This window comes from Anopheles funestus, chromosome 2RL, assembly GCF_943734845.2.
Source record: "Anopheles funestus chromosome 2RL, idAnoFuneDA-416_04, whole genome shotgun sequence".
Classification (NCBI taxonomy): Eukaryota; Metazoa; Arthropoda; class Insecta; order Diptera; family Culicidae; genus Anopheles; species Anopheles funestus.
This window is the reverse complement of record NC_064598.1, coordinates 45,363,351-45,384,064: the sequence shown is the minus strand read 5'-3', so window position 1 is coordinate 45,384,064 and position 20,714 is coordinate 45,363,351. Positions and strand designations below refer to the sequence as shown.

General features: G+C 41.0%; 4 protein-coding genes across 9 annotated transcripts; 1 reads left to right on the top strand and 3 right to left on the bottom strand.

Annotated features, from left to right (window-relative positions):
- Positions 1-1,508: 1,508 nt before the first annotated feature.
- Positions 1,509-9,386, bottom strand: LOC125765389 (acyl-CoA Delta-9 desaturase). Of its 6 annotated transcripts, XM_049430438.1 has the most exons (6): positions 9,253-9,375; positions 7,892-8,615; positions 3,981-4,375; positions 3,495-3,625; positions 1,902-2,469; positions 1,509-1,830 (listed from the first exon to the last, which is right to left on the bottom strand). In XM_049430438.1, exons 3-6 carry the CDS (start codon positions 4,297-4,299, stop codon positions 1,667-1,669), a joined length of 1,182 nt encoding a protein of 393 aa, XP_049286395.1. In that variant the 5' UTR covers positions 4,300-4,375; positions 7,892-8,615; positions 9,253-9,375; the 3' UTR covers positions 1,509-1,666. The 6 variants fall into 6 exon arrangements, with proteins under 6 accessions (XP_049286395.1, XP_049286393.1, XP_049286394.1 ...); XM_049430436.1 differs by lacking the exon at positions 7,892-8,615 and having other exon boundaries at positions 9,240-9,386; XM_049430437.1 differs by lacking the exon at positions 7,892-8,615 and having other exon boundaries at positions 9,253-9,383.
- A 1,296-nt stretch (positions 9,387-10,682) lies between these two features.
- Positions 10,683-12,334, bottom strand: LOC125765392 (small glutamine-rich tetratricopeptide repeat-containing protein beta-like). The gene is made up of 3 exons (XM_049430446.1): positions 11,799-12,334; positions 11,307-11,720; positions 10,683-11,230 (listed from the first exon to the last, which is right to left on the bottom strand). The coding sequence occupies exons 1-3, from the start codon at positions 12,164-12,166 to the stop codon at positions 11,023-11,025; spliced, it is 990 nt and encodes a 329-aa protein (XP_049286403.1). The 5' UTR covers positions 12,167-12,334; the 3' UTR covers positions 10,683-11,022.
- A 3,592-nt stretch (positions 12,335-15,926) lies between these two features.
- Positions 15,927-18,023, top strand: LOC125760536 (odorant receptor 46a-like). Its single transcript, XM_049420734.1, has 2 exons — positions 15,927-17,860; positions 17,931-18,023. The coding sequence occupies exons 1-2, from the start codon at positions 16,685-16,687 to the stop codon at positions 17,970-17,972; spliced, it is 1,218 nt and encodes a 405-aa protein (XP_049276691.1). The 5' UTR covers positions 15,927-16,684; the 3' UTR covers positions 17,973-18,023.
- Positions 18,024-18,815: 792 nt separating this feature from the next.
- LOC125760537 (odorant receptor 22c-like) lies at positions 18,816-20,465 on the bottom strand. Its single transcript, XM_049420736.1, has 3 exons — positions 19,836-20,465; positions 18,998-19,760; positions 18,816-18,923 (listed from the first exon to the last, which is right to left on the bottom strand). The coding sequence occupies exons 1-3, from the start codon at positions 20,132-20,134 to the stop codon at positions 18,882-18,884; spliced, it is 1,104 nt and encodes a 367-aa protein (XP_049276693.1). The 5' UTR covers positions 20,135-20,465; the 3' UTR covers positions 18,816-18,881.
- Positions 20,466-20,714: the final 249 nt, after the last annotated feature.

The following is a 20,714-nucleotide window of genomic DNA, read 5'->3' as shown; positions in this document are numbered from 1 at the left end:
ATTTTATCTTTATTACACCTTTTCTTTAACACTTCTCTAAAATAAAATGAAAATTTTAAACATTGTTTTACACATGCGATCCCGCAGCAAAAAAAAAAAAAAAACATTTACACACCGGTAACCCGGAAAACTTGACCCCATGCGTGATACCTGCTGGAATATTCAACCACCCTGCAAGCTTTACGCATCGTAAAGAAATTATCACACTTCTTTGCTACGTACCGCACCGATAAAACACGTTCACAAACAGTTCATCCATTCTAGGCCCAACCGTGACCGGCATTACCCGTGCAGGCCCTATACCACCCTAAACGGCACAGACGAAGCTCAGCGTTCGATGGAGAGTGGAATTGAAAAGAAAAAAGATGATTTTTATGCAATCAAATGTAAATATTATTCTCACACTGCGCCACAACCAGTATCGGGAACGTTCACTACGTTGAACTACCTTCTGATGACGGCTGAATCGAATTCACTGGAAGAAATTGAAGCGCATTTAAGTCTGTAAACATGCGGCCGATCGATGGGGAATTCCATCTTACAGGGACTACTAGTGCTGACCGCGACTCACTGCACTCCAGATCACTGGAACTGGGAAATATGGTGGCTTGTTGTTGTTGTTTTTTTTTTTTAAATCCCCAACCGGAAGAGAACGTACGTTCGGGGTGCGCGACATCTTAGAGACACTGCATTACACTGGCTCCGGTTGATTGGCCGACCTTGCTGTATTGCAGTATTGCTGCAAGCGATAAATACCACGAATAACGTAATCGTTTATCGGTGTAATATCGCTGTCGCTAAGTTCACCGTTGAACGGAAATCTTCCATGATCCACACACACACACACACACACACGGATGGCGAATCCGTCCACAGGGTTTGAGTTTGTGCGCAACTTCAACACACGCAAGACGGATCGTAGTTTTGAAGTTCAAAAGCCGGACGCGTTATCCGATTACTTCGAGGTCGGATTCCGTTTAGTGTGAGCGGTTGTTTCCTTTCTGTAGTAGTTTTAGTTTTCGGCACTATAGAGGTGTGCTTTGTGGTGTTTGTGGGATTGTTTACGCTTACTTTACCATATGCGTTTAAACCAGATTCGTAAAACTAGATTTGTAGTATGAATTTAAATATTACATCAAGACGAAGGACGTGTGCGGGGTTGTTTGTGCTATTTTCAGCCCTCCGGGGTAAAACTTTGCTATCGGTTTGGTACAGTAACACACAAATATATAGATAATGAAGAGCTTCATATTACATAAGAAAAAAAAACAGTTAAATAAACAGACGACTCTTTCATGAAGTGAAACAAAGAGATTATTGTTTTTCTTTTTACTCTGCTGTTAGTTATTATTGCTGGACAGTTTATTAGAATTGTTTCTGTTTTTTTATTATCTTTTCGAAGCAAAACTTCTCCGTAAATAAGCATACTAATCTTCCAAAATCGTATCAAAAGTTATTCACTTTATAATGCGTTCTTTGCTCAAGTAAAAGCATAAAAATCAATTCAATTTTAAATGAAAAAAGTTGTTTATTCATTAATCAATAACTGACTAACACTGCAACACATTCTTGTAAAGCTGATTGTGGTATTACAAACAAACTACAAAACCGTTACTCCCATGATCTCGTTTTGTTGAATGTCAAGGTCAACTGTGTCATTCATTGATCAGCGCTGCGTCCTTACAATAGCATCTAAATCTTCCTTTGGTATGTCCTGATCGCCGTAACCCCACACGGCATCCTGATGTGCGTACTCATCGGTAAGAAAGCGTGTACCATCGCCACACTTGGCCGCACGTCGAGCGACCACTTCGGGTGGCACGGATTTACCTGTTGGAAGAGATCGAAGCAGGATAGTTTAGTGTGCGCCGAATTCAACATCGAAATAAAAACCCACTTACGTTCATAGGCCCATCCGAGACGTGCAAAACAATCGATAAATCCCGTGGTCACGTTGAACAGATAGCTTCCCAGCTCGCTCGTCTTATAGTCCCACGGAAACACATGGTGGTAGTTGTGCCAACCCTCGCCCATTGCAGCGATTGCAACGGCCAAATTTTCCACCGGGCTGATGCTCTTATCGTACGGCTTGTTGCCAAACATGTGCGCTACACTATTGACGAAGAACGCAATGTTGAGCGTGGTGGTAAAGCGCAACGTAAAGCACACCCAGAACGCAATGGTTAACTGCTCCTCCCAGCAGTACCAGGGTACCAGCACTGGCAATCCAATGACGAGCAGCGCAAACAGTGGAATGTAAAAGCGTCGCTGAAGCATAACGATCGGATCAGCCTCAAGATCGCTCATGTCGATGATTTTCCGTTTAGCGACGACCTCCGGATGTGGGGTAAGGAACACCCAGCCCACGTGGGCGAAGAAAAAGCCACGCTTGGCATTGTGCGGATCGGCATCAGTTTCCGAGTACTTGTGGTGTACGCGATGATCATGTGCCCACGTGTATGCATCACGCTGGAAATAGGAAGGGTAACGGATAAAAAAGGTGCGTGAGAAAGCAATATTTAAAATTCAATACAACATTGCCTACTTTTAGGCGCAAAATTTTAAAACTAATAGCACGTGGTAGCATCCGTGGTTTAAAACGCGTTTTAAGTACATAATGGCATATTGATTGTAACTGCAAAGTAACAGTTTTATTATGTGAAAAACAAAGATCGTTTTTTTGTATTAAAATTATCCTACATTTAAAATCAAGTAGTTGATTGTGAATAACATTTTCCCTTTGATTATTTTATATTTATTATTTATATTTAACAGATCTTATGGGGCCCTTGCAGCCTTTTTTGGTATACATGGCTATTTATTGAAAGTTTTGTTAACAAATATCAGAACTTTATATTTAACAGTCAATATACAATATTTAATACAATACAATACAATTAAGAAACGCGGAATACAAAATAACGATAAAAAACGACGTTGATCATGCTTCTTACGATGCTGTTATTGTCATGCAATTAAAATTTCATGGTTTGTTTTAAAACTTTAATAAAATAATAGTACAGCTCTGTTAATACATCTACCTAACGCAAACAAATGTTCTTACATTGTCATTATTAATGAAGAAAAAAATAATTAATAATCAGACGGCAAAGTCCTTATGATCTAAATATTCGGTAGGGTAAAGATTAATTGTTCTTAAAAAGTGAAATTTTCAACTAATTTTGTAAATAAGCTTTGAGATGCAATTTATATCACGTTAATACTGTGATTCCAACGTAACATCCTTTTTGATTTTTAAAGCCAGATTTTTTGTTATCCTTTAAAATTTTGTAAAGATGTTGAACATGTAAAATCTACTATGAAAAGTAACATAATACACCATTGGTAAAACTTTAATAAAACATGTTTAACATTAAAGAGCATCTTAGGAAATGTTTCTTGGGATACTTAACGTACTCGTTTACATTGAGCCTATTGCAGGACCTCAAATGTAATAAAACATGTCGAAATACTTAACAATCAAAGACACATACCTGGCCACATATCGTGAATAAGAACATCAGTAACAATCTCAACGGCCAACGGGCTTTGTACGATTTGTGGGACCAAAGCCGATGAGCACCGGCCGTTATACCTAATCCGGTGGCCCACACCAATCCCAGGGCTAAACGAAGAAAGGATAATATATTGAAAAATTAATAAAAGCTGGAACAATTGCATAATTCTGTTCAAGTTGAACTAGAATGTGTTTAGGTAGAGCTGGACTTCTTCATACTTTCTGGAACTTGTACAAGTTGAAATCGATTCTGTTGTACGCTTTGTTGATTAATATAACCACAAATCTTACAGCTTTCAACGGAATCCATTTCAAATTGATTTGATTTCATTTTCCAGTTCTACCTGTAATCGTTCCCGTTTATTTTGGAATAGAAGCCAGAAGCGACAGAGACGTTCTTACTTTAACAAAAAAACAATCACTGTTTGCAAGCGATTTACACATGTACAACAAGGACACTTACTCCATAGGTATGTGTAGAACTTGGCCCGGAATGTCACCAAATAGTAAACTCCAATCAGAAAGCCAACGTGCACGAACAGCTGGGCGAAAAAGTCGGGCCACCGTATCTGGGCACGAAAGGGTGTGCCCGTGTCATGATCACAGTGATTAACACCACCACCACTGTCGCTGCCTGTACTGTTGTTGTTTTGGTCGCTGATTGTACTTCGGGTGTCCTGTTTCCTTTTCCGAAGCGTTTCCGTGTCCATGTTTGCTGTAAGAACGCAACCAGCGTTCGGATCGGTGTCTGTCGATACACTTTCTACCGCATTAGGTGTCATTTTTCTTTCGCCCGATGTTTCCGCTCAAGTTTGGTAATGTTGCTCACTGGTCGCTAATGTTAGTATGAAACATTACCTGCAGGAAATAATTTACAGCAAAAGAAAGAACAAATGTATGCGGGTAAACATCGTAGGCAGCAATTCTGAACGGTATATATTAAGTTGGGGCCAGTCTAACCGCTAACGTAACGATTTGATGTTTTGTACGCTAATTGCACACCAATGGTTAACGATTCTTATCCACCAGGACCAGGTGGTCGATCTATTCGGAACAAACAGCAGCACATCATTACGCGTTCGGGACACCGAAAGGAAATCAAACGACACGCAACGGACCTCAACAGACAATCCGGTAACGGTGTAAAAGCAAAACCCCCCACCCGGAAAGCCGAAGGGTGCTACTTGACGGTGAAGGAAGATGAAATTTTCAGGATTAGATAAATAGAAAATTGATTGATTGGTCAATATTTGAACGCGTTGTTGGGGCTTGCGATGGTCGGTACAAATACGATGATATGGATCATTGCGGTCGGCTCCGCAAATGAGGAGGATAGAATGGTACATGACTTCACAATCATAATTGAGACTGCATTGTGACTGTGTGTGTGTGCTACGCGGGAAAAAGGTGAACCATTCGTACTGGAATTGTGTATGAAACTAACCAACAAGAGCATATAAACGAGGACGAGTTTCGCAAAAGGATAATGTTCGTATGGATAAGAGATACGGGGAAAAATGATAACTTTGGTCGATTGAACTGACTTTCGAGTAGGGAAAATAAAGGATTGGCCTTTGCAGATATAAAGTACGCAACTTAATTAATTGGCAATTATTTGTACAGTGCTACAAAGATATGTAGGTGCAGCAAGTTTATTAACCAATTTAAATGTCTTTTGCAATAATATGCAATGGCCATGTCCGTTCTACTTCTTTGAAAATAGGCATTAGACAATCCCTTTTTTAAAGTAGTTAAAACAGAGTAGCTATAATGGTTTGAATCTATTAGTAACACTTTTGCATCGCTAAACTATTTGATTTGAAATCGAATAAATAGTTTTTACACAACAGTTAAATTTACAAAAACAAAGTTAAAATTAACAATAATGTCTAATACAAACTTATAACAACTAATCACTCAAATACAGCCACAAATAATTTTTGGGATTTTTACTCACTCATATTGTGTGATTTCGAACATGAAAGAGTGAGTCGTTAGTCCGCACTAATGAGTCAAAAAGATCTCTTCGCGCTGAGTCAAGATTCAACTCACTCACTCTTATTCACTCATCTCCACTAGGCACAAAGTAGCTTTTACAAGTTTAAATTAGCAAACAAGCTGACCTTATCGATACCGAAAGGACACTAAATTGTTTACACTATCGAGATGTACTGTACTATCAAGATCGCATTGTTTTGATTCATGAGTAGCTTATCAAGTCGAAAGGTAATTTCAATGAAAAATTATTTCCCTTCTGTAATGCAAAAAAAAAGGATAAGAGATGCTAATTGTTGAGCTCCATTATCGAAAGAAGCATTTCTTTCCTAATGCTCTTAGCACTGTGTGATGTTGTTAGCATTAGAAAAAAGATACTTCTTTCGATCCAAGATCACATCAATCCACATCTCTTTGCTGATGATTTTTTTCCCAAAAAAAAAAGAACTAATACTTGACAAATTGTAAGATACACAGCTAACGAAAGCCTCCAAACAATCAAGCAAACAGCACTACGTCAATCATTAGTATCGCGATGAGACAACGGGAAAAAGCCAACGCTAGTGTAAGATGTAAGTAGTGACTCATAAGGCTATTGCGTCAAGAACACATTTTTTCGAACACTTCATCACTTCTAAACTTTAGAAACAGAATAAATAGAAAGAGAGAGAGAGAGATAGAGAGAGCGCAAAAAGGCCCATTATCACCCAGCTAAATGCCACTCGTTGGAAGTGTGATAACGTACAATTCACGGCTGAACAGATGTTGTGTTTGTTTTGATTTTTACTCTTATTGCATGGCTGCGAATGGGTCAATGATAACCAAAACCCAATCGTTGATGGAGACAAATTTAAGCTGATCCGGTTTGCGTGAGAAATGATATTATTTTTTTTTCGATTGTGCCGGTTCCTCGCACAAAGCAGCAGATAATAAATAAAATCACCTATGTCCGATAAGCGGCGACATATGGCCTAAGTTGCCGGTCTGGGAAATCTTTGAGGTTTTAAAGCGTCCAAGTCCAATACGGGGGAGTAATAGGGGAAGGCCCAGGAAGCTGGATTCCTCTATCGTACCACCCAAGCGCCTCGCAGAGAGACGAAGAAAAAGAAGAAGATGTCCGATAAGCGAACGGATGGAAGGCAGGGTTTTGGGTGGTGGCATCCAAATTATGGTTATTGGTCCATTTGTGTGCTGTCAACACGTGATTGACGGTAGCTCATAAAATGCTCATAAATGGAATATTCTCATATGCGTCGTATGGGGTGTTACAATCCCTTCCCCAAAGCTATTTCAAATCGGTATGAAACACCTTCAGCAATGACTCATTAGTAACACGGCGTGGTTGTGATTGTGAGACCCCTATGCGCTATTTACAATTGGGTGTCTAGTAGCAGTGACACAAGCAAAAAGGATGTACAACAGTAACGCGTTACAGTAGTACGGCTCAGGGAAATGGTGATGTCAATGTATTCCTGCCACGAAATGGGGCCAACCATCACAACACACGATCGATGAAATATTGATGTTGTAATCGAATATTAGTAGTTCGGTACCATTGTTGTTGCACGAGACCTCCAAAAAAAAAGAAGCTAGACATTTGCCACCTTCCGAAATGGTATCAAAATAATCGTTTCACTCCCGAACTCGACAAACGCGTTTGGTTGGCGGGAACGCAAACACACACTTGCACCATTTGCACGTCGTTTGGCGGGTGATCAAATATTTCATCAAATTCATATTCAGTCCCTCCAAAAAAAAAACCTCACTCCCTCACTGCTCCCCCCTGTGAACTGGAGCTCACATCATGCGTCACTTCGTACGTCGATATTGGGAGCAGCTTGCACGCAGGAAGTGATGGGATGTACGTAGTCATACTTAAATTCATCCATGCTGCTGCATAAGATCGGTTTCTTTATTTTTAGCCAAATATTGACCCACAACATGGCCCGGTAAAGAAAGGGCTTGGACGATGGAAACGCTCCATGCCGGATGCTTCATTTCCATTCCGCTACGTGTTATATTCAAACGGAATATGGACAACTTTGGCAAATGTGTATATATATGCTTGGTTGACCTTTGAAATCGAATCGGCTCGAAGACGGTTGGTTACGCTTCAGCACGTACGCGCGAACAGGGCAATCGATCTCGAATGCGGTTCAATTGGGTAGCCTCATTGACACTAATCAAAGTCTATCTACTGTTTCGGTGAGTTAGAAATGTTGCACCCCAAATAGTGAAGTAATTCATTTTACTAACTTGAAGAAAAAAACAACGTCGAATTCTTTAAGCTCTCATTGGAAGACTCTTCTTGCTGGTGCTAGCTTTTTTTTTGTTTGAAGTGACAAAAAAAACCTTATTTCTACACCAAACAGTACGCACCTAAACAACACACCGCACTATGCTCTCCAGTATTTGTGGAGGATGGCTAATGATGGTACACCTTAAAAAGAGCGTCCCTCTGTTCGGTTTTCAACTCCGGCAATTAGCAGCCTGCACCCACACGGTATGGTGGCCGTGGATCGTCGTAATTCGCCTTCCTAAGTTTGTTTTTGCGGGATAGCGTGATGCGTCACCGCGGTGATCTGTTCCGTACAGCACCGAACTCGTTCCCGCAACCGAACGCTAACAGATGACGGCACACACTAGTCCCAGATCTATCTGGCCGGTGTATGATTCTTGCCGGTTGCTCACCGGTATTTGCGAAACCTACGAAAGCATTTCTGGTTTCTCTCGCTCTGTCTCTCCGTTTCATACACCTAGCAATGCTTAGTACGTGGTGCAGTTGTATAGTATCGCCGGTATCGGAATTCTCTGTTTGAACAACGATTACGCAGAACGGACGGTGGACGGAGAGCTCAAAAACAAACACCGGAATTATTGTACACCAGAAACATTGTATGGGACACGCTTTCTGGTGAGGAGGTTTTTCCCCCCCCCCCCTTAATGCTTTTTTTTCGGTCGGTGCGTTTTGTCGTGCCGTTAGCGTTATCTGTCCCGTCTCGTTCTTGTGCACACATGTGAGTGTTCTTGTTGTTTTTTTCAGCCTCCCTGTTTCAGGTGTACCTTCTGGTGATTAAACCGGCCAGATAAAACTAACCACAAACTTAAAAAGCAACAGAAAGCAAAAGTAAACCTTAACACTATAATGTGTCAGCAATGATGAAGTCTCCCCCACTAAAATGGTTCCATTTGGAAGCGTTATCAGACGTGGTGATAATCTTTTGTACATATGGAGGTGTTTTTTTTTCATACTGACACCGGATGGGGTTGAGTTATTGCAACCATTCGAAAGGGGCCCTTATTGCTATCCACTTTAACAGCCATCACTATCGAACTATCGAACTATCAAACGCGGGTACGATGGTTTTGTTTTTGGTACGTGAATTAATCATAAATATCGAACGTTTGCTTTCTTGATCGAAACCCCATCTTGATCAACTGAGGGAACGATCCGACGCCTGCGTTATGTCGGTACTGACTACAAAGCTGTGTGTATTATTCATGTGCGACGAATTTCATAACTTTGCGTGACAAATGTGATGAACGATTAATATTTGTACAAAAACCTTTCAACAAAAAAACAAAAAAAAAGTGTCTGTTTTACTTCGCACACAAAACACGCCACACGTTGCTTTCGTTCAGCTACCAAGCGTCTCCATTAGTTCGTACCCGTCACCTAATCACTTCATGTTGTGTTAAGAAAATGTGCAACGCAATCGGTTCGTACCGAAACTATTTACCAGTAAAAAATCAAACTACTACCAGCCTCACCACGGTCACACCTTATCGATAACTTGTTGCAATTGTTGCGCCGGACGCGTGGTTACACCGTTCGATTACTAGCGAGGGAATGAACTATGTTGTGGGGACTTTAGAAATATTGGCTGCAACGGTATCCGCTCTTAAAATAGCTCTCTCCCATCTTCTCTCTTTGCTCTCTCGCTCTCTCTCTCTTTCTCTGTAGCTATAATATATGTATAAGTGTTTATGTATTTTGTTTTCTTTGAAACTCTTTCCCCATACTTCACACAATACGATAACCGATTCGTCACTACGTTTTGTAAGATTACATCCGGCAGATTATAAAGAACACAACATACACCGTGAACGTGTGAGCAATAAATGGGAATATTATAATCGGTTACTTATTTTCTCATTACCGATGGGAACGTTTCATTGTCGCTATCTGGAAACAAGTGCCCTACGCGCCCAATGCTTCTCTCCCAATTCCAAAAAATTGCAGCCCACCTGCGCAAGATGAACCACCTACTACTACACACTGGTAGGAAATGGCTTCAAATTACATGTGAAACAATGTGTGATTGTTTTAGCACCCGCTCTCTCTTCTCTTTTCGCGACACCCTACAACCACACAGTACGAAAGTAAAAACACAAATTTGCGTTTAAAACACACGTGCGCGGGGGTGCGTTTCAAAAAACACATCACCTTTTCACGGTAGCTCGTGATCCATTGTATGGATCGTTTCGTGCTGGAAGGGCATCATGGTATGAGCATGATGCATATGACACACAACAGTGGATGAGAACGCATCCCGAGCCGACAAACGTTAGTGTTCTTGATTTTAGCCAGCAAAGAAGATTTACCTAACTAACGTGGCTGCACACACGTACTAAGTTCAAATAAATTAGCCTAACCGTACCTCTAACAAGGTTACCACTTGTGGTAGCAAACGGGGAGGAAAGCAGAGTTCTTATCAAACGTATCATAAAACGTAACTCTTCTCCATACGACGAGTGTCTCGGCTAAGTGGGTTAACAAATTGTTCGATGAACTTTCAATTTTCTAGCTCGTATATTAATCCACCTCGGGCGTCAGACTTGTGGTGGTGCGAGCAAAAACGGCGACAAAGTGGCCAGCGTTAATTTGTAGAACAAACATAAACTTTTACCTATTGCTCCAAACCAACATCATTCCCTATGGCTTGCAGGCGAGTCACATTTAACCTAGTTGTTGTTGTTCTTAGTACGATCGCATATAAGCGCATGTTGCAACGGTCGTGTTATTTCTCTTACATCACCCTACGTAGGTAAGGATCGATGGCAGAATACGAAATGAGTTTTCGGAAAGTTTGTACCGCCGGCGAAATACGTGTAAGCCGTGCGTTCGGTCGCACGTGGTGATGTGTGTTTTGCCTATGTCTCGCGTGTATTCGTATGTTTGTGAGTGATTTTTATTAGTCATTATTTATCCCTCCACTACAAAATTTACGGTTTAGCGGGATCGGGTAGTAATGTCCGCTACCGTTTACTGGATGCCAAATAATGGCCGTTACACATGCACGGTGATCTTTCTCTAGTGACTACAGGAAGTAGAAGAACAAGATGGGAAATTTCTTTTAACCAAGTATCGATCGTCCGTCCTAACGTAATGGAAGCTTCGGTAGAACGGCCATTCACGTCTCGGGAACAAAGCGGATAACATACAAACACAAAACATACAAAAAATGCTCCGGTTTTCCGTTAGCTACTACGGACACCATCGATCGAATTTACGAGGCCGACGGTGGTGGCGGTGGAGGTTGCTGACTGCCGTCAGGGTTGGGCGGATTGTTGCGGGGCAAGTTGATGCCGGCCTGTTCCATCTGACGTGCGACGTTGTTAAACAGTTCCGGATTTTCACTGCTCATTTGCATCGCCAAACGTCGGCCTGTCTCGAGCAGTGCGTCCATATTGTTCATCCCTCCTAGCTGGCCCAAACTAAAACGGCAATGGAAAGGTCGATGGACGATTATGTGACGGTTGGAACGGTCCATCAATACGCCTTCACACTTACATGTTATGCATTGCCGGATCGCTCATCATACGGGTAGCCATTTGCACCATGTCTGGATTGTTGATGACCGAGGCAAAATCAATATTAGCCAACGGATTACCACCGGCGCCCGCAGACGGGCCGGGATTACGCGAACGTTCTTCGAGGAACTGTTGCGACACGCCCAGATTATTCTTGTAGTCTTGATTTTCCGGTTCAAGCCGTATCGCGTTCTGGTACGCTGTGACCGCCTGTTTATGTTCGTTCATCTTCGAGTACGCCAACCCTAGCCGACCCCAAGCCTTACTGTAGTTAGGATCGTGCCGCAGCGCCATCCGGCAGTCATCTGCTGCGCGCACATAATCACCCAGCCGGCTATATGCCGCTGCCCGGTTACAGTAAAACACTGGATTAGTTGCATCTAGATTAATAGCCCTGCAAAATGAAACAAGAAACATCAATCCGATTAAAACGATACCAAAATAAACGGTCTTTTTCCACGATCGTCTTTACTTTGTGTACGTGTTGAGGGCTTCCTGATACTTCTCCTCCTTCATCAACCGGTTACCCTCGTTCTTTAGCCCTTCCGCTTCCTGTTTACGTTCCGGCGAAACTTCGACGTACGTGCTCCGGTACAGCTCGTACAGATCCACATGGTTCCGTGGGTCGTCTTCTTTTTTGCCGCTCGATTCTTCTGCCGTGCCAGCTGCTGCAGCATCACCTTCGTTCAGCTCGTACACGTTTTCCAAGCACTGTATGGCCACTTCAATGCTTTCCCGGGAATCTTCGTTGAAGTTGGGCTGGTCAATTTGCTTCGATAGGAAGCGGATGAACGAGCGAACGAAATACTTCGCATCCAGGCTAATAGTACTATCACTCATTGTTGAGCGTTTGCTGTTTTGTTTCTTTTTAGAAGAAGTTGACAAAACTGACGTGGGCTGTGAGTTTTCACAGCGGGTGGAAAAGCACACGTATTGTTTGGAAAACGATACTGGAAAACACAAAGCTAGGTAAGAACGGGATGCAATTAGAAAGAGCAAGAAGAAGCGAATGTCATGATAATTTCCGACGGCGCACGAAGTTTGACAACTGGAATAATTGTGTTTTTTTGACCAGGCTGAAACGTATTGTCGGCTAGTGTGTTGTGAACGGAAAAAACGAAAGCCTTTTTAAAAATTGTATTGCGATGGAAAAGGTTTACAAAATAATCTAATTTCGCACAAAATAATGGAACACGTAATTTGATTAATAAATGATGAAGCAATGAGAAAAGATATCGCCATGTTGGCCGAAAGTCGAACTACGATTGTTTGAATGAAACATGTAATGTTCATAAATGTAGATGTTTATTGGTGTAACATTTTGCATATATAATTTAAAACATATTTATGCAGGCATCTTTGTAATCAAACGGAGATCAGGAGTTTCAGATAGAATTTTTTTTTACAAATTTATGTTTTCAAAAGCTATAGCACGAAATATTTCACAGAGTGTTGAAATGTTTCAAGCTTTCAAAATTTAAAAGCGTCCTGAGGTTGGTACGGTGTAAGGACAATCTGTAGGGCCATAGAAATAGTAAAATCGGTTATGAGTATAGAACTGCCCCGGTATGGGTTCATATCTCGACTGGACTTTCAACCATTTTGCTATGGGGACAGACCATTCGCCTATGGATAAGTAAAGTCGAGGATAACCAGCTTTTATTGATTCTTTCTTTACAAAGAAGGATGAGAAATATTTATGTTGTTATGGGGTTTTGAAAGATAAGTACTCGAATACGAACTAGGTACATATTGTTTTTTTATCATTTTATTTGAATAAAACCTTAACAATAAATGTTGTTTTATAACTTAATTTGATTACATAGAAAGAGAATTTTTGACTGAGTGCGAGATTCATTAATATAAGTTTCTAGTAAAGAATGTTTTTCAAACATCAAGTTAACCATTACAAAAGAACAGTAAGATTTATTTGAATAAAAGAAAGTACAGATAACCTTAAACAACCGCATACAAAGAACAATGTGACCTATAACATTTACTCCTTACAAATTACCCTACATATATAAAACATGTATTTTGGGTATCACGAATTTGGTTGTATAATTGAAAATAAATAAACTTTGTCTCCAGAGAGCGGTGCGACAATAACACGACCGGTGACCAAAAAAAAAGACATTCTTGTTCGATTCTATTAATTTCCGAATTGGACTAAATTATCTTTATAACACCGCCAGCATGGAAAGTTCTTCATCCGGAGGCGTGTCAGGAAGGGAAAATTTATTTACATTTAATTTTCTGTTGACACCAGCCATCCCAACGTCCGGATGAGGAATTACAGTGTCCTCGCCCCGTAGCGCTACAAATTTGCTAATGACTTGTCGTTAAAATAAACATTATCATTTCCTTGTTCCCCCATTACTCACTGTTTCTCAACCCCACGCTAGTTTGTTGCGTGCCGTGCGTGATGCGTCCGATTAGAATATCAACGGCGTAAGAGGTACCATAAGCGTCTTGGGACGGATAAGCAGCTACCGTGTGTAGCGCATGTCTTGTGAAAATATCAAACCTTTTTTTTGAAGCCCAGCACACACATTCCTAAACAACTGGTTCGGAAGCAAGTTTCCACACTGTGGTATTACCCGATTATTTGCATTTAAATTGCCACACGAATAGTTTCGCACGGCGCAGAATAGTTGTTGCGGTATTCGGCTCATGCTTCAGTGGTTCTGCTCATCAGTAAAGATGTTTGTGCATGTCGTTAAGATCTCACCGATTGGTATGGGAAATGGAAGAACAACATCAAAAGAAGCAAAACGGAGGAAACCCGTACACCACCTTCACTTTGTTCTTATCGGTCAAATCGGTGGCGGCGGCTTATAGAAGGAAAGTGGATATAGAAAATTTCCACCAAGGAATTGCCTTTATCGTTCACGATTGATTCGCTGACATAACAAAAGAAAACTCACTCCTGCCTAGATTCGACGAATATTTACGCAGGGTACTTATTTGATATTTTTGAAATATTACTTTCAAGATAATCGTTTGCTCCAAAAAAAAATACGAGCATTGAAAATCCAACACTCTCCCGGTGAACCTGCGGCAAGCCACGCTTTAAATCCCTCTGTAAAGTGCGGGAGCACAAGCGGGGAAGCCCACAGTTTCGTGGGCCACAACTCACCGGTGCCGCTTTTGTTAACGTCGACCGGCATGGTAATTGTGCTTTCAGTCAAACAATAACAAAAAAAGCAAAATATGAATAGAACACAGAAGAATCAAGAAACGAAGAAAGGATGTGCATTATTATCGTAAAATTTAATAGATTTGTCCTGCAAAATCTGTAATTGAATTCTCGCTCCTTCCATTTACCTTTGCTGAAGGGGGAAACGAGCGATTTTTGAATGGTATTTTTTTTTATTTTTTATTTATCTTTAGCTGTTTCCATTCGAACGCGATTGGTACGGGCGCGTTGCACCGGAAATGTTTATTATTTATTCATCAGGCTTTTTGTGTGTGTGTGTGTGTGTGTGTGTGTGTGTGTGTGTGTGTGTGTGTGCGGCTGGAAGGATTTCATGCCTTGAATGGAAATAAAAGCCGAATGTCAAGAATTGTGATTGGTATTGAGCGAGTCAAGCAAATGGATAATGGTTATGGGATTACGCTATTTAGCTTAGAAATTGGTGCTTCAATGTTTCTAATATTTAAATCATGAAAATGTTTCGAACAAGCGATGAGGGATTTTATTTTTTATCTTGATAAGTATCAATAGATGTGACTGCAAATATGAAATTCTGAAATTCTGAAATTCAATTAAAAGATTTAATTAATTTTCATTAAAAATACTCGAAGTACTATTAAATATGAAAAGCCGTGTATCTCAAAGAAATAGCTTCCAAAAAGATTATCAATAGAAAATGATTCTATTGTATTCTATTCTATTCCTTGTCCATTTATATGCTTACAGTTGCTCCTTAAATAGTAAAACTTTAAATCATTCATTTACCTTCGCTTCTTCACAACCAATCCAATCAATCAACCACAACCGGAATGAGAATTCACATTTCCGAATCGACTACATTTAACGGCTAAAAAGCATGCATGTGTAAGGCATGGGTATCTACCAAGTCATTCATTACGATTGCTTATCGTGTGTAAAAATCAAGACAAGAATTTCCCTACCTTCCATCATTGAACGCTAGTTTATCTTCCTCCCAACTTAAAACACATAAATAAGTAAGAAACAAAGCTTCCCGTTCCCGCGATTTGCTTGTTTTGTCTCAGCATCCAGCATTCAATTCTTTCGAGTTTTCCACATACACACACACACCCGCACACACGTGTGTGGTAGGAAATAAAATTAGAAAAGTTTGAGTAACACTCACGAGACGTGCATCTTCACGCTTCGGTGCCATGTTGTGTGGGGTTTGTAGGAAAAATTCCGCCACCTAAGCACGGTGGGTAAAACGGGAAGGATACAATTTTATTGGACTAAAACTAACAGCAAATTATTTTAATCCTGGCCCACAATGTATATCGTTGAGATCAAAACAATTTTCTATTTTATTTGAATCTTAAAAAAAAATTAAAATTACATATTAAATATTTAAAATTTTTATTTTTTAATTATTCAATTTTAAGCCCATCAGTTCCTTCCACCGTGCTGTACGATTCGTTTTCGCTTCAGTTTTAAAATTACGATTGATTCCCTCCGGGAACACTACGGAACGTCACGGTACGTCCAACACCACCGAACAAACCCCTGTCCGCCCACCCACCATGAGTCATGATTATTTATTCATATGTGAAATTCTTTCTTCCACAATACGCCTCCTGATGCCGGATGTGTCTGCCCTTAAGTGAACGAACGTTCCACTTTCTAACCCCTTTACTTCCTTCTCGCCACGGTTGAACGGTTGAAGGATGCTGTATCGCGATAACACGATTGTTAATTACGACTTTCTATCCCGATCTAACGCCTGGCTACACCGAAGTAGTTGGTGGAAGCGTAGCAAGGGCAAGGGACACTTTTATCCTTTTCGCATTTTCTCCTGTTTGCTGGTGGTATCTGGTGGCTGATGCGTCGCTTAAGGTGGTTCAGTTGGTGGCGGTTGGCATATGAATGGCATATCTAATGGCCGTGTCCTTTGACGCGACGGCAACATTGTTCGCTGCGTGCTGCATCGGGTTTTTTTTTGCTTGCGATGATTTATCTACCCTGTCCTTGTTGGTGGTGGCACGTGATTGCGGTGATTTATTTGCAGCGAGTAAATAAGCGTTAAAGCAAAAAAAAAAGGGTTCTGGAATATACATGTGGCACGGTTGTAGGATGTGTATGTGGCACACCTGTTAGGGCATTATGATGGTTCCCATGCTCCAAGGAATGTGCACATTCTCAGCAGGATGGATAGATTCACTATAAAAGTAAGCCACTACTGCTGGACGGTTGCTGTAGGACGATACTGCTCCACCATGAAGAAGTTAAGCGCTAGTGAAGCAAACTTGGAGCGCTTGTTTGTGCTGATCGGCAAGCATATGGATCTGCTTAAACTCAACATTCTCGATCCTGGCTGGCGTGTAACCGTGCTACCCGTGATAGTGTTCGCGATGATCGCTTTTATGCCCTTTTTAACGGCCTTTTCCGTTCGCAAGTACTACGCATATCTGGAGATCATAGTCGAGTGCTTGACGCAGTCATGTACCGGCATGCAGGTGTTCTTTCGTTCGTACTTTTATCTCTCCCAGCGCGATCTCTGCCGACGCATCGTGCAGGAGATGCGTGACCAGCGGTTCGCGTACGGTGCCGATCGAGACGATCGCATGGAACAGTTGTTCCAGCGTGCGACGGAACGGATGCTGTTCCTGTATCGCTTAATCTACGCAATGTACTGTGGGTCGTACTTTTTCTTGCTCGGCCCGCTTATAATGCCCGATCCGCGCAAGAGTAGCCTCCCGCTAGCGTTTTGCATACCGTTTCTGCCGCCGGAAGAAAGCTGGCTCTACTGGTGCCTGAACTACGCGCATCACATCATGCTCAACGTAATCGGTATCCATCATCTCGCCCCAATGGATGGTGTAGTTTTGCTGGCATTGATAAGCGTCTGCACGAGAATCGGTGCACTGGAGCTAATGCTGGAGGAGCTGGACGAGAAAATTACGGCATCGGAATGGCAACAGACGGAACGGCTCGAACCGTACCTGAACCGTATCATCGAGCTGCACAGCGATATGAAGCGGTTCGCGGATCTCATAAACAACACGTTTCAAATGCATTTCTTCTCGATCTTTACCATGATCTGTTTGATTATCTGTATGTGCTTGAACGTGATCGCTAGTCAGCCGAAAAACTCGATCTATCCGCTGATGGTAGCATCGATCTGTCAGCTGCTGGTGATATGTTTGTTCGGTAACATACTGCTCATCGCTAACGAACGGCTTCCGGCTTGCATTTATGGCATACAGTGGTACCGACTCAATATCGCCCAGCAGAAGAAATTGCTGTTCCTGCTAGGTAACGCTCAACCGGATATAGAGATGAGCGCCGTATTTATGCCGGTGAACATGACATCGTTCGTGGCGGTAGGTGTACAGTGTGAGCGTTGATAGTTGCAGGTGATGTTCATATAAATTTCCCTGTTTTGATTTGCAGGTTTTGCGGGCAGCCTATTCGTACTTTACCATATTGCATTAAAGTGCAAAAATTCAACGCATAAGGACATACTGAAACGAAAGTCTAAAAATAATCTCAAACACACACACACATTTTAGTAGCATTAATTGCAACGATTGATATTCAAATTCTAGCTCTTTATTTGGTGCAGTTTCTGTGGGATTTATCTAAGGTATAGTTGTTGAAATTTTCGTTACCGTATTTGCGTAAAAGTTAGTTATTTCCCAAGCGATGCGTATTTGGTTTCGTGTTTGCGCCTAAAAATATGCAACGTATTTTCAAATGTTCAATGTTCGACCAATGCTTTCAAAAAGCAGCAAAACTCTCTTCCCAAAACATCTTTTTTTATATTGATGTGGATCATAAAAATCGTATTAAAAAACATAAAAAAACGTATTTTTAATATTGTTAGGATGTTTCTCTATGAATCCATTTCTCTATTTTCAATGTTACTCTATGAACCAACAAATTGGTAGAGATTAATTAAGCCCTTTTGAAACAATCTATCAACATGGATTTGTGGTGGTAGGCTTAAACCTTCATAGTCCACTAGAACGATGGGGGAACGATACATATTTGATCGATTTTTAACACAATTAGTGCTTCATAAGCAAGTAAAGATATCCAACAAGATTGCATACTTTTAGGCGTTGCGATACCAAAACACAAATTAGCAAAAAAAAATGCGCTACAGAATATTATATTATCTCTTCATAGGGTGAACAATTGGCCTAAGAACGGTGAGTGGATAGCTACAATTTGTAACCCCGGGTGAAGGTTTTTAAACTATTTATGAACACTGCTATGTAGTTGTTTATTGCGCTTCTGCATCATTATATCAGCAATAAAGGCTTATATATGCAATGAAAATTTTTGTCTTTGACGCGGTGTATCTTTTATCGAGAAACGACCTTCCATTACTCACGCTACTTAGTGGAGCAGTGTGAAATATGAATAGCTCGCCTTAATGACCTGCGAGAAGATAGAATAGAATAAAGTTAGCCAAATAGTTTAAACATTTATTCTTTCTAACTTTACTACCTTACCGACATAAAGCTGGACAAAATCAATGGCATAAAGATGCCGTTCAGCATCTGCGGTGGTTGTGCGTTTGCTATCATGAACTTGAACATTTTTTGTTCCACCACCGGCATCAAGTACCAATCGATGGAGTACAGACAGTTCGACAGTGAGTCACTCTCGATCAGCAATAGATTGCCGCAGAAGCACAGTAAAAACAGCTGAAAGGCGACCGACATTAGATAGAATCCGATCGGTTGCATTATATCGACGGCGATCACGTTTAATCCCATGCAAAGAATCACGCAGACGAGACCGAAATCTACCAGCAAATCTAAATAGTACGTTCGTTCCAGCAGACGGATAAAGTTTTTGATGCTTTGATGCGTCTTGCAGATACGTACAAGCTCGCGATGTAGCTCGGCTTGTTCTGCGGCCGTGTCGAGCTCTTGAAAGCATAGCTTTAATCCCTTGATCTGGTAGACAGCAGCCAGGATGGAGAGAACGAGTGTACCATCTACCGCGACTAGAAACATCACACATATTAAGTTCATAAATGTGTGATAGACGTAGTTAATGTGCCAGTACGGTGCAACATCATGTGGCAAATGCGGTATGTAAAGCGCTAATGGTAAATTGCTTTTATTTGGGTCAGGATACACGATTGGAATCAGTTCGAACATCATCGTCGAAAGATATATGCAAGCGATCATGTGCAGCGATACGGATACCACCTTGTAGAATTGGTTCGCAAGGTTCTTGAAGTTTTCGCTGTGTCTGAAAAGATTACTTTCAGGATTGTGAAGAATAAAGCGGTGATAGAATGGAGAGTAACAGAATCACAGTGCACTAAACACAGCTTACTTTTGATTTCCAATCGCCTCAATCGTTTCATTCAGCATTTTGCGATGGTATACGAGCAACCCCATCCGAATGACAATTTCCAGCGCGACGCCTGATGTCGAGAAGCATTCAGTGAACACAACGAATGCGTCCAGATGCGTTTTCAAAAATAAGAAACTCCCATAATGCTGCAGCACAAATACGGCGACAATGAACATCGTAAGTGGAGTCACTTTCCAGTTCGCATCGAGCACATCAAGGCCCAACAGTTTTAAGGGTCGCCGGAGAAAGGTAAACATTTTATCAAGTTCTGGATCCATTTCCCTACACTTTCCTTCACGATAAATAGCGTGTTCCAATGCACTCGAGATAACTGACTGACTGAACTGAAGGTAGTTTAGGGACGGTTTTATATTGATGTTACTGAGAAGCAGGAATACGGATTGATTTAAATCGGTAGAGTATGTAATCAATGGTATAAGGTGTAATCTGCAACTTGGCTGAATTGATTATACACATTTAGTTCCATTCTTGTACATTGAGCTTGTTATAAACCAAATTTGGTAAGGATATTCCTATGAAAATAATATGGATATTCATGTGATTTGTACGTCTATAGAAATTTTAGTTTTGTTTTTATGAAGTACTTAGATACTATTTAATACCTTTATTTAAATCTGAAAGTGTGTTTTAATACACGAAAATTTATGATATCGCCTTTCGTATAAAATTCGCTGTTTGTTTGAAACAGAAAAACGCCTAAATGTATACTTCTAGTAGGAGAGTTTTCAGAACGAGAGAGTTCGGTTTGTTAAGATATTAGCATTTTCTTCTTCTTTATGTGCCACTACCACATTAGGAGAGGTCTTGGTCTGTCATTTCTGGCTTTCTTAGACTTGA

What these genes read in the sequence shown, in the direction of transcription:
- LOC125765389 (XM_049430436.1), bottom strand. Translation starts at nt 4,299, where the DNA reads ATGACACCTAATGCGGTAGAAAGTGTATCGACAGACACCGATCCGAAC. An exon ending in TATTCACGATATGTGGCCAG is followed by an intron (nt 2,470 to 3,494) that starts GTATGTGTCTTT and finishes TCCTATTTCCAG; the next exon opens with CGTGATGCATACACGTGGGC. An exon ending in TCTCGGATGGGCCTATGAAC is followed by an intron (nt 1,831 to 1,901) that starts GTAAGTGGGTTT and finishes CTCTTCCAACAG; the next exon opens with GTAAATCCGTGCCACCCGAA.
- LOC125765392 (XM_049430446.1), bottom strand. Translation starts at nt 12,166, where the DNA reads ATGAGTGATAGTACTATTAGCCTGGATGCGAAGTATTTCGTTCGCTCG. An exon ending in GCCCTCAACACGTACACAAA is followed by an intron (nt 11,721 to 11,798) that starts GTAAAGACGATC and finishes TTCATTTTGCAG; the next exon opens with GGCTATTAATCTAGATGCAA. An exon ending in GATCCGGCAATGCATAACAT is followed by an intron (nt 11,231 to 11,306) that starts GTAAGTGTGAAG and finishes TTGCCGTTTTAG; the next exon opens with TTTGGGCCAGCTAGGAGGGA.
- LOC125760536 (XM_049420734.1), top strand. Translation starts at nt 16,685, where the DNA reads ATGGATAGATTCACTATAAAAGTAAGCCACTACTGCTGGACGGTTGCT. An exon ending in ACATGACATCGTTCGTGGCG is followed by an intron (nt 17,861 to 17,930) that starts GTAGGTGTACAG and finishes TTTGATTTGCAG; the next exon opens with GTTTTGCGGGCAGCCTATTC.
- LOC125760537 (XM_049420736.1), bottom strand. Translation starts at nt 20,134, where the DNA reads ATGGATCCAGAACTTGATAAAATGTTTACCTTTCTCCGGCGACCCTTA. An exon ending in GAGGCGATTGGAAATCAAAA is followed by an intron (nt 19,761 to 19,835) that starts GTAAGCTGTGTT and finishes CAATCCTGAAAG; the next exon opens with TAATCTTTTCAGACACAGCG. An exon ending in TTTTGTCCAGCTTTATGTCG is followed by an intron (nt 18,924 to 18,997) that starts GTAAGGTAGTAA and finishes ATCTTCTCGCAG; the next exon opens with GTCATTAAGGCGAGCTATTC.